Source organism: Typopeltis vanoorti, chromosome 17, assembly GCF_054136105.1.
Source record: "Typopeltis vanoorti isolate ZY-2024b chromosome 17, IOZ_Tvanoo_1.0, whole genome shotgun sequence".
Taxonomy (NCBI): domain Eukaryota; kingdom Metazoa; phylum Arthropoda; class Arachnida; order Uropygi; family Thelyphonidae; genus Typopeltis; species Typopeltis vanoorti.
Window position 1 is genome coordinate 107,370,134 of NC_143565.1, and position 13,695 is coordinate 107,383,828.

A 13,695-nucleotide genomic window follows, 5' to 3' on the forward strand; every position below is an offset into this window, starting at 1 on the left:
TGGGCTTTTTCACGATGCCTTGCACAATCAAGAGTGCGATAAATGTAAGGAGCATATTGATATCTATTGGGCTCCAAAGTTTACTGCTAGAATGCGGACTGTATTCAACTTGCTGATGTTGGTGGCAAGCATAAAGGTTAGTCTGTTCCACTATGAAGGAAAGAATATCATCATTTAAAAATAGACGAAAAGAGCCTAAAATGTGCTGGAGTAAATCTTCAGTAATTCCTGGCTTACCTATGAATGGAAACCATGGACAAGCTGGTGTATGTTCAGTGGCGATCACCCATTTTCTGCACGAAGACATATCTAAATTACAGGCAGAATCACTATCTTCAGAGCTAGAAAGATTTCACTCTTCATTGGTAGAACAAGAGCTGCTCGGAAGGCGAAGGCTTCAACTTTTTTTCATCTCACGAACTTTTCTTTTCTTACCCTGAATGTTCCTGCTCTTGCTTGCCATCTCACAAATGAATTGTGTATTGGGTATACTTTCTAATATTCCTTTTTGCCAAGTTACAAGTTGAAGACTAATGGAGATTACTGCCCCCCCCCAGTGGGAACCAGATCAAAAGAACATGCCTGCTGGGCATGTTCTTTTGAACATACCAAAGTACCTCGTGCAATAACTGAATATTTTACAGGCAGATATTTCTTGTTTTGTTTTTCCATCTTTCTAATTTATTAGCAGACATTCGAAACATATTATTCTGATATTGCATTTGTAGGATGACAGTGTTTTTAAATATTAATTTCCTCTATTACCCAATGTTACATAACTTCCTGATTTATAATGATGAGGAAATAATATGTATATTTTCTTATTTATAAATTGCTAATTTATAATAATCAAAACTTAGTTTCCGTGTCGAAAAATTAAATGTTATGTGGAATAATTATTATGGAAAAATCACGAATTAAATAAAAACTGTACCTATGTTTCATAACAGTTTTCATGTGTGTGGTAGTGTTGCAGTGGGAAGGGGGGGGGGGGTGAAACTATCAAAGTCGAAATAAACTTCAATTCTAATATGAAAATATGAAATTTCACATTTGATGCATGCACATATACATATTTTGTATCAGAGAATATACGCAAAAGTATCACTTACTTTAAAATTGGAGACAAATATATAAACTAGCAGAAAATATATGCATATCAATTTAAATAATAACTGTTTATTTCATTTTATAAAGACCGATTATACAGGGAAACCAAAAAAGGCGAAAGTGCAAAGAACAGCAAATTATGATATTTTGAAAAACAATTAGTGATATGAGAATTGCATATTATTTTCTACAAAGCAAAGTTGTTGTCGAATAATTCACAGATTTCTTGAAGGATAACTGTGAATTATTCTTCGAAATACGATTTTGAACAAAGACAACATAACCTAGAACGTTGGCAGTCGTTTTTTTAAATAATATTTCAAATAATTATTATCGTGAATTAATTTCTTCGAAAACTGTTCTGTCGAGTAAGCAATTAGACAAAATTAGCACAAAAATATTAATCATTGGTTCTCCAAGGTAATGCAATATTTAAGTGAAGAAATTATGCAAGAATTTATATTTTGTTGTGGAATTATAAACTGTACAATAAAAATAGAAAAGAAAAATAATTTCTATATTTTTAGTCTCTCTAATATAACTAACAGTCAAGTTGCTCAGCATAAAACAAGGAACTGCATTTCTTGTTACAGAGAACTGAGACTCAACTTCCCAACATAATCTGTTTAAGTGTTCTCTACAGCGTGAAGGATTATCACACCTTCTAAAGGACAGAACAGCCGAATTGCACTTCTTATCCATGTTCTTTCAACAGGTGTATTGAATCGTATCCAGATTTAGCTGGACGTTTATATACGTCCTGGCCGGTTGGAGGGTTAAACAAACCTAGCCGGAAAATGATACGAAAGCGAGGATGATGCACAAAAAATGGAGAGTATGATGACAACTGCTACACTGATGACGCAATGCCTACAGATGAATTTATAAATGAAATGTTTGATGACTCAAAAGATGAAGAAGAATTTAAAGAATTTTGTTTTAAAATAAATATTTCTTTCATTAATTCATATTGTTTTATTTATAATGTTAGGGAACAAGATTAACAGATCGCATTATACGTGGACATGGCATTTTAGAGCTGGTTTTCAAACAAAATTTCTAGTTCGCATTATACGTGGATCGCATTATACACGAAATACTGTAATTCACTAATTTCGTTTTCAACCATATCACAAAAGCCCTCTAAGTGGCCATTACTATAAAAAAAATAAATTTTTTACATAAAAAAAGCATTACATATTGTATGTAACTCATCAGAAAATAAAGTGCTCAGCTTAAGATTAACACATGGTTTTTAATGCGCTCCCCTGGAAGAAAATGAAGACAATTTTCAAAATAAACACTTTGGTAAACAGCTGACGTACACGTGTGCTAAAGGGTATTTCCCCTAATATAAATTCGCTACTTATATGTATAAATTTGCTACTCACTACGTGCGTGAGGCGGGCAGACTCAAATTTAATGAAGGTAAAATTTGATTTTTAAGTCACGCGGTGAAAAATATATGAAAAGATAAAGGGTTACTACAATTTGACATGTAGACTGTGTTATATCAAAACCTTGTTATGTAAGTACTGCATTATACGAGGGTTACCTGTACTTAAATTAGGTTACACTGGCCTGACAGTTGTTTCACACTGTTGGTTCTCAGAGAAGGATAGCCTAAAGAGAGCAAAACTAATAGCAAGTAATTCTATGTCAGAAAGTTCAATTCATCATAAGTGAACTCTCAGTAGTTGCATAATCAATTACTAAAGTGTAGAGCTGAAACGCTTCAATTTGGCATAATTAAAATATTAAACTAGAAGATGGTATGTATCAATACATATTTTCTAACCAAATATAGAAAGGAACTTAGTTTTGAAATTTACCACAGAATTTGCCTCACACAGGATATTAAACAGTGTTTGCTTTCTTTAGGTTTCTATCTGCTTTCTGAAAAGTTTGAAATAGTGTCAGGCCTTTCTCTCTTCTTCTCTTCTGTCTAAAACGGGTTGAGTCTTTTCTTGAGCAGGATCTTCCAGTCGTCTCTATTCCTTGCTGTTCGAAAAAGTTCCTTATGTGTTCTGCATCCCGAAATGTTCTTTATTAATTTCAGCCAGGTAATTCTTGGTCTTCCAGGTCTTCTTTTTTCAGTTGGAAAAGTATTGATTAGGATATTAGGAAGTCTGTCTGCATCCATGCGTACAGTGTGGCCAAACCATCTCAGTTGTTGTTTTCTAATTTTTTCTATTATTGTCTTTTTATACAATAATTCTTGTCTGAATGTGCTGCTTGTTTTCTTTTCTATCCAACTTGTTCTATTTATTTTTCTTAAGCATTTCATTTCAAATGCCAGCAGTTTTTTTCTCTTCTCTTTTCTTAACTGTCCATGGTTCTGCTCTATATGACTGTTGATATAATTATTGATTCATATAATTTGATTTTAGCTTGCTTAGATATCTTGTTTACCAGATTTTCTGTAATTTTCCCATGGTGGTCCATCCTATCGCTATTCTGTGTTTGATTTTGAGTTCATTTATTGTTTCTGTTAGTTTTGATCCAAGAATATGAAGTTGTCTACTTGTTCTATTTGTTCCCCATTTAGGGTGGCTGAGATGGTAGTCTGTTCCTCCCTATTTTCATCACTTTTTGTCTTTTGTATCTTTGTCATGTCGTGTTTTACAGGTTTCGTTTAGCTTGTTTATCAACCTTTGTAGTTCATTTGGGGTTCTTGCAATAAGGACGAGATCATCCGCATATTTGATATTATTTATGTTTAAACCATTGACATTGATTCCAGACTCATTGTCTATTGCCTTTACAACTTTGTCTAGATAAGCATGGGGATAATGGGCATCCTTGCATTACTCCTTTTTGGATCGCTATGGGTTCTGTTGTGAGTGTGTCCTTTTTTAATTATTGCATTTGTCTTAGAGTAATATTTTATCAGAAACTGTATTATATATTTGTCTATTGCTTTTTCTAGTAGAACTTTAAGAAGGAAGGATTTCTCTGTTGATGCTATCGAAAGCTTGTTTAAAGGTCACAAAACAATAATATAGTTCTTATGGTCTTCCCAGCTGAGCTCTGGTAGTTAGTGCAATGTGAAAATCTGGTCTTTTGTTGAATAGTTTCCTCGGAAACCAACTTGTTCTATGCCTATCAGTTCTTCATAGGTGTTTTTTAATCTGTTTTGTATAATTCTTACGAATATTTTATAGGTGTGGGAGAGTAAATCGATTGGTCTGTAATTTCTGCAGTCTCTTTTGTCTCCTTTCTTGTTAGGCCAGTGAAACATAATTTAAGTACTAATAAAAAACAAACACACAGGCTTCTGAGCAGAGCTTGTCTTTTAAGTAGTGCAAATCAAGACCATTCTGAAGGATATATTCTCATAAGCTCTGGTACATCTTGAAAATGTTTTAAGTTCCTATATATGTCTATAAAATATGGATAGATCCATAATATCCTCTATTTTAATATCTTGCTCTACAAACTGATGCCTTTTGGCTCTACACTCCACAAATAAATTTGCTGAATTTATTTATTATTTTTTTTTTTTCAAGCCCACCAAATATTTCTCTTTTTATGTATTTATGTGTTAGGTTTGTTTTTTTTTTCCATTTTCTCAGAGAAAGAACAAATCATTTTTTTTGCCAATTACGACAGATGGTAAGTTATGTTGTGCAGATGGCACCATAATGAAAAATGCAAGAAAACATTGTGGTCAGTTAAGTGGTTGCTTCTGAGTACATAAATATTCTTGTTTTGGGATTTTGGAGCATTTGCAAGTGAACTATTAGTGGTTCACTAATTTTATGCATTGGTGAATTCCTTACTTGGTTATGACCTCATCTCCAAAATGCAGTTGATGAATAGGAGTGGTAATAGTATGGATCCTTGTGTTACAGCTGATTTTATATTAGACCATCTTCTTCTGGTATGTTAATTTCCAGCTACTGACTTGCAACTTAAATATAGACCATGTATTTCTCTGTGTAATGTTCCATTTACTGCATATAATTGCAGCATTTTGGAAAGCTTTTTTCTGGGCACTTGTTCATATGCCTTTTCCATAAAGCCATTTTATAAGTAAACATTCTTATATTCCCATGATTTCTCAACTATTTGTCATAAGATGAAAATGTGATCTTGACAACCTGTTTAGCCTGAACCCAGCTTGTTTTTCCAAGCTGGTGAATTCCAAGTTTCTCTTCCTCAGGTTTTCTCATTGTCTTCTCAAATATGCTTGTATAAATCTTACCTGGAAGGAAACTTTAGAGAAATTCCTCCGTAATTCTCACATTCAGCTTTATTCTCCTTTTAATAGATCAAGGCACTCTGAATTATGTATTATAGCCATTGTAAAACTTTTATACCTCCATATTGGAGCATTTCTCACCAGATAGCATCTATCCCCAGCTGCCTTTCCATATATATCAGGCTTTTGATAACCTTTTCTGCCTCAAGTATTGATTTGTACTCTTGTTTGCATTACAGCTGTTTTTTCACTGCATGCTTCGCTTGTCTTTCAAAGTAATCCTTTACTGTAAAAATCAGTGTTGGTTAAATAAGATTGGTCTACATGTTTGGACCTACTCTTTTGCCTTCCAATGTGCCTGTTTTAATCTTACAATTAGTGGCCCTTCATAGCAGTATATAGTCCTCTGCTTACATACTATTTTATGGAATGTGTGAAAATTTAAATGAGTACTGACACTTTACAACAGCAAATCTATGGATTGACTGAAAAGATAATCCATTCCATCTCTTCTCATAGTAGACTCATTGGCCTGTCACAGCCAAGTAACTTGGCTTCATAGAAACCAAATAAGACTTATTAAAGACAGTTTCTTACTTAAAATTTGTCTATGGATGTAAATGGCATTGTTGTTCTAGTCAGTTTGGCTGCTTTGGGATGAAAAACTAGTTTCCTGGAGACAAAGAACAGCTAATCTTTACCTGAAAAGCCCTGATAATTTTCACATTAGATAGGATTTGAACCTAGATCTTTCCAACCAGAAGGCATCTGCTGACTGAGCTATGATATGCTTAGATTGCTAAGCATTTCTAAGATATGCTTAGCAATATGAAAACAAATTGACAGTTATAAAGCATAAAAAGACAAGAAACTGGTTTGCTGCTTGCATGCAGCGATGTGGCTTGTTTCATGTTCTTTTCAAGTGAGTTTATGTACATTTCTACATTGAAGCATACTGATCAGTATTCTAAGTGGAAATCTAGCAGGTATTTTTAAATTTTTCTAAAATGTTTCTGTGGGTCTAGGATTCATTTCCTACTCTGTTTAGCCGTTTGATCATCCTTTTTATTTCTGCTGAAGTTGTGTTATTCCAGTAGCTGACTATTCACTCAGATCTCTTTGCTGTCCTGAATGACATGTGAAAAGCATTCATCACTTTGTTACTGGTGAGATGTGGTTTTGATTTCTGTTATAGTTTGAATATTTCTGAAAGTGTTTAAGATACCAGATGCTTTTCATTGTCTACATGTATATCACCTCTACTCAATTTATTAGTGGTAAGCTAATTTCTGGTCTCTGCATAGTAATAACATGCTGTCCTGTTGAACTCCAATCTGCATTGGTCATTTATCACAAAAAAAAAAGAAAAAAAAAGCTTCAGTTAACATAATGTCTGATTACAGTAGTTTAGCTAATTTCCAAAATTCCAGTCCATCCTTATTCACTCAATATCCAAGTGGGTTCATATCAGTATATTGGATTTTTGGTCAGAAGTAGTGGTCAAATGTCTTCATTGCTTATTGGGTATGGATATGTCTTCTCCCAATTATCCTTTACTTTTCTACATACATTCTAAAAGTTTTGTATAACTGCCAGAAAATTGTGGCCTGAGGTGCATGAATCAAATGTAATAGCCTTCAATTCTTGGTGCTTCAATTTTATAGAATGTGCTGTTAAAGAGTGGTAGAAAATATGCAACAAGCAATGATGCAGTTGGAAAATTGAGAAAAAGAATGCTAATGATATTCAGCATAAAATATTTTCTGTGATCTATCCTCAGAAGGTGTATAAGATACTCAGACATATCTGAAATGGTTTTATTTCTACTAGCTTCTTAATCAACAGTTGTTAATTTGAAGTTCTAATCAATCTTTCAAAATAATCCAGTATTTGTCTAGTCTCAAATATTTTCATTTTACTTTTGATCATCTAAGGCACTATTACCTGCATCAATCCACCTAGATTTTTTCTCTTCCTCTGGATAATTTTCTTATCAGACACCTGTTTCGCTAATCCTCCTTCTCCCATTCTGTTTGTGATCATACCAACTTCACTTAACTTGGCTTACATGCTCTTGCTAATGTCAAGTTCCTCTCTAATATTGCCATCCCTTCATGCCAGAATGTTAACAGGATTCATCTCAATAAAAAGCCATTACTGATTTTATTCAGAGGCTATTTTAATCGAAAAAAAGCCTATATAACTCTCTAATGATAATGCCATTTGGTTGAAAAGACCTAGGTGCAAATTCTCTCCAGGACTTTTAATGTGAATAAGTACCTTTATGTGAGCTTTCAGCTGAAGGTGAGTTAGCTTGTCTCATGTTTTTGATACTTTTTTTTTACATCCTGCAAAACAAACCAGCCACACAATTAACCAACATACTTTGACAGGAGAGTTAATCTTATCTGTATAGTATTAAGTAGATTTCTGCAAAGTCAGTTTCCTTTGTCATGACTGGCCATTGAGTTTGTTGGGGAAAACTTAGATACAAATAAACTCCTTGTCTTTAATTTTTAGCAAATCAGAAATCACATCATTTAACAAAAATCGTTTAATCAAATATCTACAGCAGTTACAAATTCCTTCAGTTAAGCATACCTGTATACGCAATTATTAAATTAATAAATCACTGACTTTCATCCTGTTTATTCGGTGCAAAAAAGATATACTATGAATTCAACTGCATCCACCGTGACATATGATTAACAACCAGAGGGTAAGCCTATTATCCAATTACAGAAAATAAAGGTAGACCAAAGAATGAAAAGTACTGAGCAGGCCGTGATGCTAGACATGGGCACTGCAAATGTCAAGAGTAACAATGTTTGCCCAAGCCTTTCCATGTTATATGTCCAGTGATTTAGGCTGAATTGAGCAGTGGATTTAGAATGGGCAGAATCCATACTGTCAGTCTTTAAGTGGTAAGCTTCCAGGTAGTGGAGAAGTTGACCATTAATTTTCTCTTATTTTGGAAGATTAAAGTAATTGGATGGCACTTTTATCTCTCATGTTTGGTATAGGTTGGGTATATGCTTGCATTCTCACAAAATGCCAGCTGAGTATAAAAGATTGCAGAGATGATGCAGGTGTTTCTGAGCACACTTTTCATTATAATTGGAGAGATGCCATCAGAATCAGAAGGGTTTAATATTATTTTGTATTCTTCTCTTTCTTTGCTGGAAGGCATTTGGAGCAGTTTCTGGTATGGCACAAGGTAATTTGCCTAGAACAACTTTGTTTAAGTGCTGTTATAATCTGACTTTCATTTGGATAGGAGTGTTTTCTGCTATTGGTCTTCATGAACAACCATCAGGGTACATTTCCTGATAGTTGTTTAGGCTTTCTGTGCTTCAGCATATGCTGGAGAAGGCTGTTCTTGTTACAAGCTATTTACAATATGCCAAATTGTTTTCTTAACCCTTTTTGGTGCATCTTATTAAACCATGACTTGGATAGTAGGTAGGAATTTTTCATAGAAGGAATGAAAGCCTTTTTGCTGGTAGGATAATTTGTGACTCACTCATGTATTTGGATCATTGGTATCTTTGTGGTCCCAAATGATATAATGTTGCAAGTGAATGGAAGAAGGACAATATTGTTGCTTCTCTCAACAGTATTGTGATCAGAGTTACTGAGAGGAGAGGATAGGTGACCTCTATAGAATATGTGACCTCTGAATGGAGAATATGTAAGAAAAGATCAAGGATATCGTTTACTTACCCAGTTCTCCACATTCAAATCAGCATACCCAGAGTACAGCCATTTTTTTAAAAAAAAATAACTGTGCTTTAGGTATTCTAGTTTGAAATCCAGAAAAATAAAGTCCAATCAATAAATATTTTTATGATTTAGTGTTTTTTTTTTTTTTTAATGTTTTAATACTGTAAAAAAAAAGTTCCAACATCTAAGTCTGTCTACAAGAGGGAAAGAGTTATCAAGTATTAGAGATGTATGATTTGCGAATCAGAGATGTATGATTTGCATTATGTCATTGCAAATATCATATGGCTTGGTCAGTGTTGGAAAAGTGAAGCCTCAAGGACCAGAGACAGTTTGTTATAACACAAGATTTGCAATAGTGAATTTAGGGTAAAAATACTAATCTTGCACTCAGTTCTCATGAAATAGCAGAAATCATGTGAAATTGTGAGAAATAAAAGAAATCATTGGAAACTTAATTATTATTATTATTATCATCTGAGACCTCTAGGGAGTCAAGGACTCATCGAGGGAGGCTGTAAATTACCCAATCCAGCTATCGTATCTTCCCTTAAATTCATTTACACTAGATGCATTCACTACCCCTAAGGGCAAATTATTCTATATATTATAAAAATTGAATAAAAATTCCATATATTATAAAAAGTGTAACAAAGAAAATCATGGGAAATATAACAAAGGAAATTGTAGTCATACATTTAGGACAGAATACAAAGTATTGGCAGGAGAACATGAAAAAATACAAATGCAAACAATAATGGAGACAAAGGAAACAATTAGAGAAGTATGAAATTATAAAGATGGAATTCCAAAATGAATGTTTAAATTTCAGTTGATATATTAACTTAATGTAACTCATGAAAGTTTCATGATAAACTAAATATGTGTAATCTGTACCATTAAAATCAAATATAATCCTGAAAACATCAATAATCAAGTTAGTCATCTCCACTTACAAAGAGAAAGAACAGAAGTGATTGATCAAAATTAGTCAGCCTTGAGGGAAGACAAAAAGCAATAATACACGGTGGTGTATTAATGTTAGCTTCTTGATTGGATAGAGATCCAGTGATGTATACTGGCATTAATTGATACTGTTCTTTTAGAATTATAAATTAAAGAAATATTGTACAGTATTTCTTAAATTCCAATTTGAAGTACAAGTTATGCTTATTTGGGTAGCAGCTCATTTTGTGTTTGAAAGACTATAAACTCAGTTAAAAAAAAAAAATCTCTAAATTTCTGATTAGGGTTTTTGATCTAAATTTTTGCCAAATATTGCACATATTTGGCAAAAATGAGACTGAAAAGACAATTTTTTCAGTCTGCACATATTTACTATAGTTCATTATGGAGATCTCAGGTAAGTGATATTAATTTAATCTAACTTTTCTAGATTTTTTATAATTTGCTACTCTTCTCCTTGCTCCTATTACTGTTTTGCATTTATAATTTTTCATGTTGTCAATTTGTGTGGTTCCTGTCAATCCTTTCTGTTTTGCTCTCACTGTAAAATTTCCTGTCTTTTCTTTTGTTATTTCCTGCAATTTTCCTTTGCTATATTTCCTTTCTCCTGATCGCAATGTTATTTGCTAGGAAATTCAGTTTATTGTAGTGAAGGTTTCAGCTTTTACTGTTTGTAATATTGTACACATTGGATAGATCTCTATCCAACATTATGTCATAATGTTGTGTGTCTCTCACAGTATAAACTTTCTCTTAAAGTGAAAGTTTACACTGGCACCAGTGTAAACTTTCCACCAGTGCTAGTATGTTGTGTTGCAAATATGATATGAGAATTCATAGTTGGCGACCTAATATAGACTACCAACTGAGTTATCCCTTAGCCAGCAGCCAATGTTTAAACATCCTTAGTTCTATGGGACTTAGGACAGGTCTTTTCCATAGTTTATTATAGTGCATCATTTTGTTATAGTGGTGGTCATTGTATTGTGCATCTATTGTGTGTGAAATTATGATATAATGCTTTAATGATCTGTGGTTCTTCTTATTATGTGAAACTTGTAGAGACATGTAAAATTGCTGTAATGTATGGATTAATATGTTGAATTTTCTTTAGCATTGCATTGTGATATAGTTGACCACATGCACACAGTTGGACATAAAGTAATCCAGTTTTTAAATTCCTTTATTTTAGCTCTCACATAGTAAAGTTCGACCTAGACCTGGCATGGGAGGAAAAGGACAGTGTTATAGATGTGGACGGCAAGGTCATTGGTAAGTTTATGTGAACTGGAAAAGTTCGAAATGTAAATTGAAAGACAACTATAAAATATAACCTAAAAATTATAAATATATATATATATATATATTCATTCCTGAAATACTGTAGTAGCAGATCAGATACTATTATCATTCACAATGTAATATTTTCTGGTTTTGTTCCAAATTGTGCATTGGTTGGATCTCTGTTTTATAAGATGGTTCTGGCTGCTACACACATCACTCTTTTAGTACAGGATGTCCGCTAGAATTACTACCAATATTAGAACTTTATATTTCATAAATTTAGCACTGATAGAAGCGCATGGTTTTGCTTATGGATGCAGAAATTCCTGTGAGGCATTTGTTTGTGGTGGAAAGGATCATCCATTGATTGTACTGTGTTGTGTCGACTTTCTACTGTTACAACTATTCTTTAATCTTTGTGTTATATCTCCGTTATACTCTCAATCGGGTATCACGTGGTACCTCTGACAATGGAATTTCCTCGTGGTCGAGGCAACACCAGAGTATCAGTGTCTGAGATTTACCTCTCGTAAAACTCCAAGAAATGTATTTGTTTTGCTGCGCCACTTAGTGCTATTAGATTAGTAATATTAACAATCAAGAGGTAATCTCAGGACAGTACTTAATGATACCTAGCAACTCTGCAGACGTGGCCAAAAATTTACCCTTTTCTAATATCCCGCATAGGTTCGTAATATTTTATGAGGTGCATCGGATTCCAGAAATCACAGAAAGTCTTTGTTAGAATCAAAAGCAAGGTTTATTATATATCAAAAGTTGGTACACTCAATATTTAGTTTAAATCCCATCTTAAGGGAGTTCCAGACAGAGTTTAAAATATTCAAATACTACTAATATACTTATAACAGATTATGCAGTAGCTTTCTAAAGTAAGAATTATATTAACACTCTCAAATGCATTAGTCATGTATTATTATCACAGTCTTTCTAAAACTCCGTAGTTCTGTTCAGACTACACAAGATAACATTCATATCTTTCACAATCTCTTTATAATTTATCAATTCCTTACTCTAAACATATTCGTAGCTTTTTTTTATATATTAACTATCTTTAACACAGCGACAAATAGTAAGATTAAATTCAACCCTCTCTAACCAATAGCAATACAATCTTATTCTATATCATCAATGTTCCTTTCCCTAACATATCAAGGCGGCACAAATCTCTCATTCACATTCAGTCAAACACAAATAAAGTCTACTTATCTTCCCCTTTGGTTCTATGTTGCATCTTTGGTCTACAGGAAACAGTCCTTCTGTGGACTGCCGGGCTTGCTTTTTCCGCGGAGAATACGGTTGGCGAGTCCCGCAACTGCCTTAATCGGGATCCTCCAGTATGGAGGCACTGCCACCCTTCACCACTGCGAGAGACGAACACCAGGAGATCCAGGAACAAAAAGCCTTGTTTCAGGGTTGCATGACCCTTATATTTCCCTCTTTTCTTCTCGGCGTTTCTCGCCCCTTTCGATGTCCAGCCATTTCTCACGTGCTCTTACGTCACGCTGTCCAGCCTCTCCCCCGCTATCGCACGTACGCTGACGTCACGCTGTTTGCTTGGGGCGAGCCGCTCCCTCACGTCACCGCTCCATGACCTTTGGACTTCACCCCCCCCCCCCCCCCCCAACTGTTGAATTTGTGCTTACATTCTATAATTCTTTTATATATGTTATTTTATAATGCTCTGCTAATGTTTTACACTTTCAATATTAATTTAACCTCATTCGTGAATGGCACAAAATACATACTTATTTAACCTCTCATAACAGAACATGCTTGATATATATATACTTAGCAATTATTTTATACTTAGAGGCAATTTACTGTATTTATCTCCCTTTTTTGCTTGGAAACGCATGTTAGATTGTGATAAGATAGGAGTTCATAAAATTCCACTCTATCACAATCCAACTTTTCTTTTCTCTTTTCTTTTTTCATTCTTTTCATTCCTCTTTTTCTTTGCATTTCTTCCCATATTCTTCACTTTGCTTCTCCTCAGTCTTTTTTTACTATCCTATTTTCCAGACTACCATCACTGGGATTCAATGCCTTGCTGCCATGCTTGCTATGCTGTGTGACTTGTGGACATCCGGGAAGGAGAATACTATTCCAAAAGTTTTTAGGTATCTGTCATATCGCTCCTCGTTCTCCTGCAGTGTCTCTAGTCCACATACTCTTAATTTATCCTCATTTATATTCTCTAATCCCAAATTGTTTTTAAATTTTCTTTGCACTTTCTCCACAATCTTGCACTGCTTGCTTTGGTAAGACGGGTGGGCCTGGATGATTTGGCCAGGATCACTCAACACCCTTGACTCTTGTAGGGCTTGCTTGCAAGGGTTAAGGTAGTCATCGCTTGCTGGTCAGTGAGCATCTATGTGTGGTTCCGT

The 13,695-nt window shown here is 34.1% G+C and overlaps 1 protein-coding gene across 6 annotated transcripts in view; it reads left to right on the forward strand.

Moving 5' to 3' along the window:
• Positions 1–13,695, forward strand: part of LOC150097752 (RNA-binding protein 4-like) — a 294,888-nt gene that overhangs the window by 80,087 nt on the left and 201,106 nt on the right. For all 6 annotated transcript variants that reach the window (XR_016549641.1, XR_016549642.1, XM_090406763.1 and 3 more), the window contains exon 5: positions 11,196–11,275. Coding sequence is in view for 4 of the 6 variants with exons in the window: in XM_090406763.1 (XP_090262889.1) it covers positions 11,196–11,275 (80 nt within the window). In the remaining 2 variants the exon portion in view is untranslated. The remainder of the gene's footprint in view (positions 1–11,195; positions 11,276–13,695) is intronic.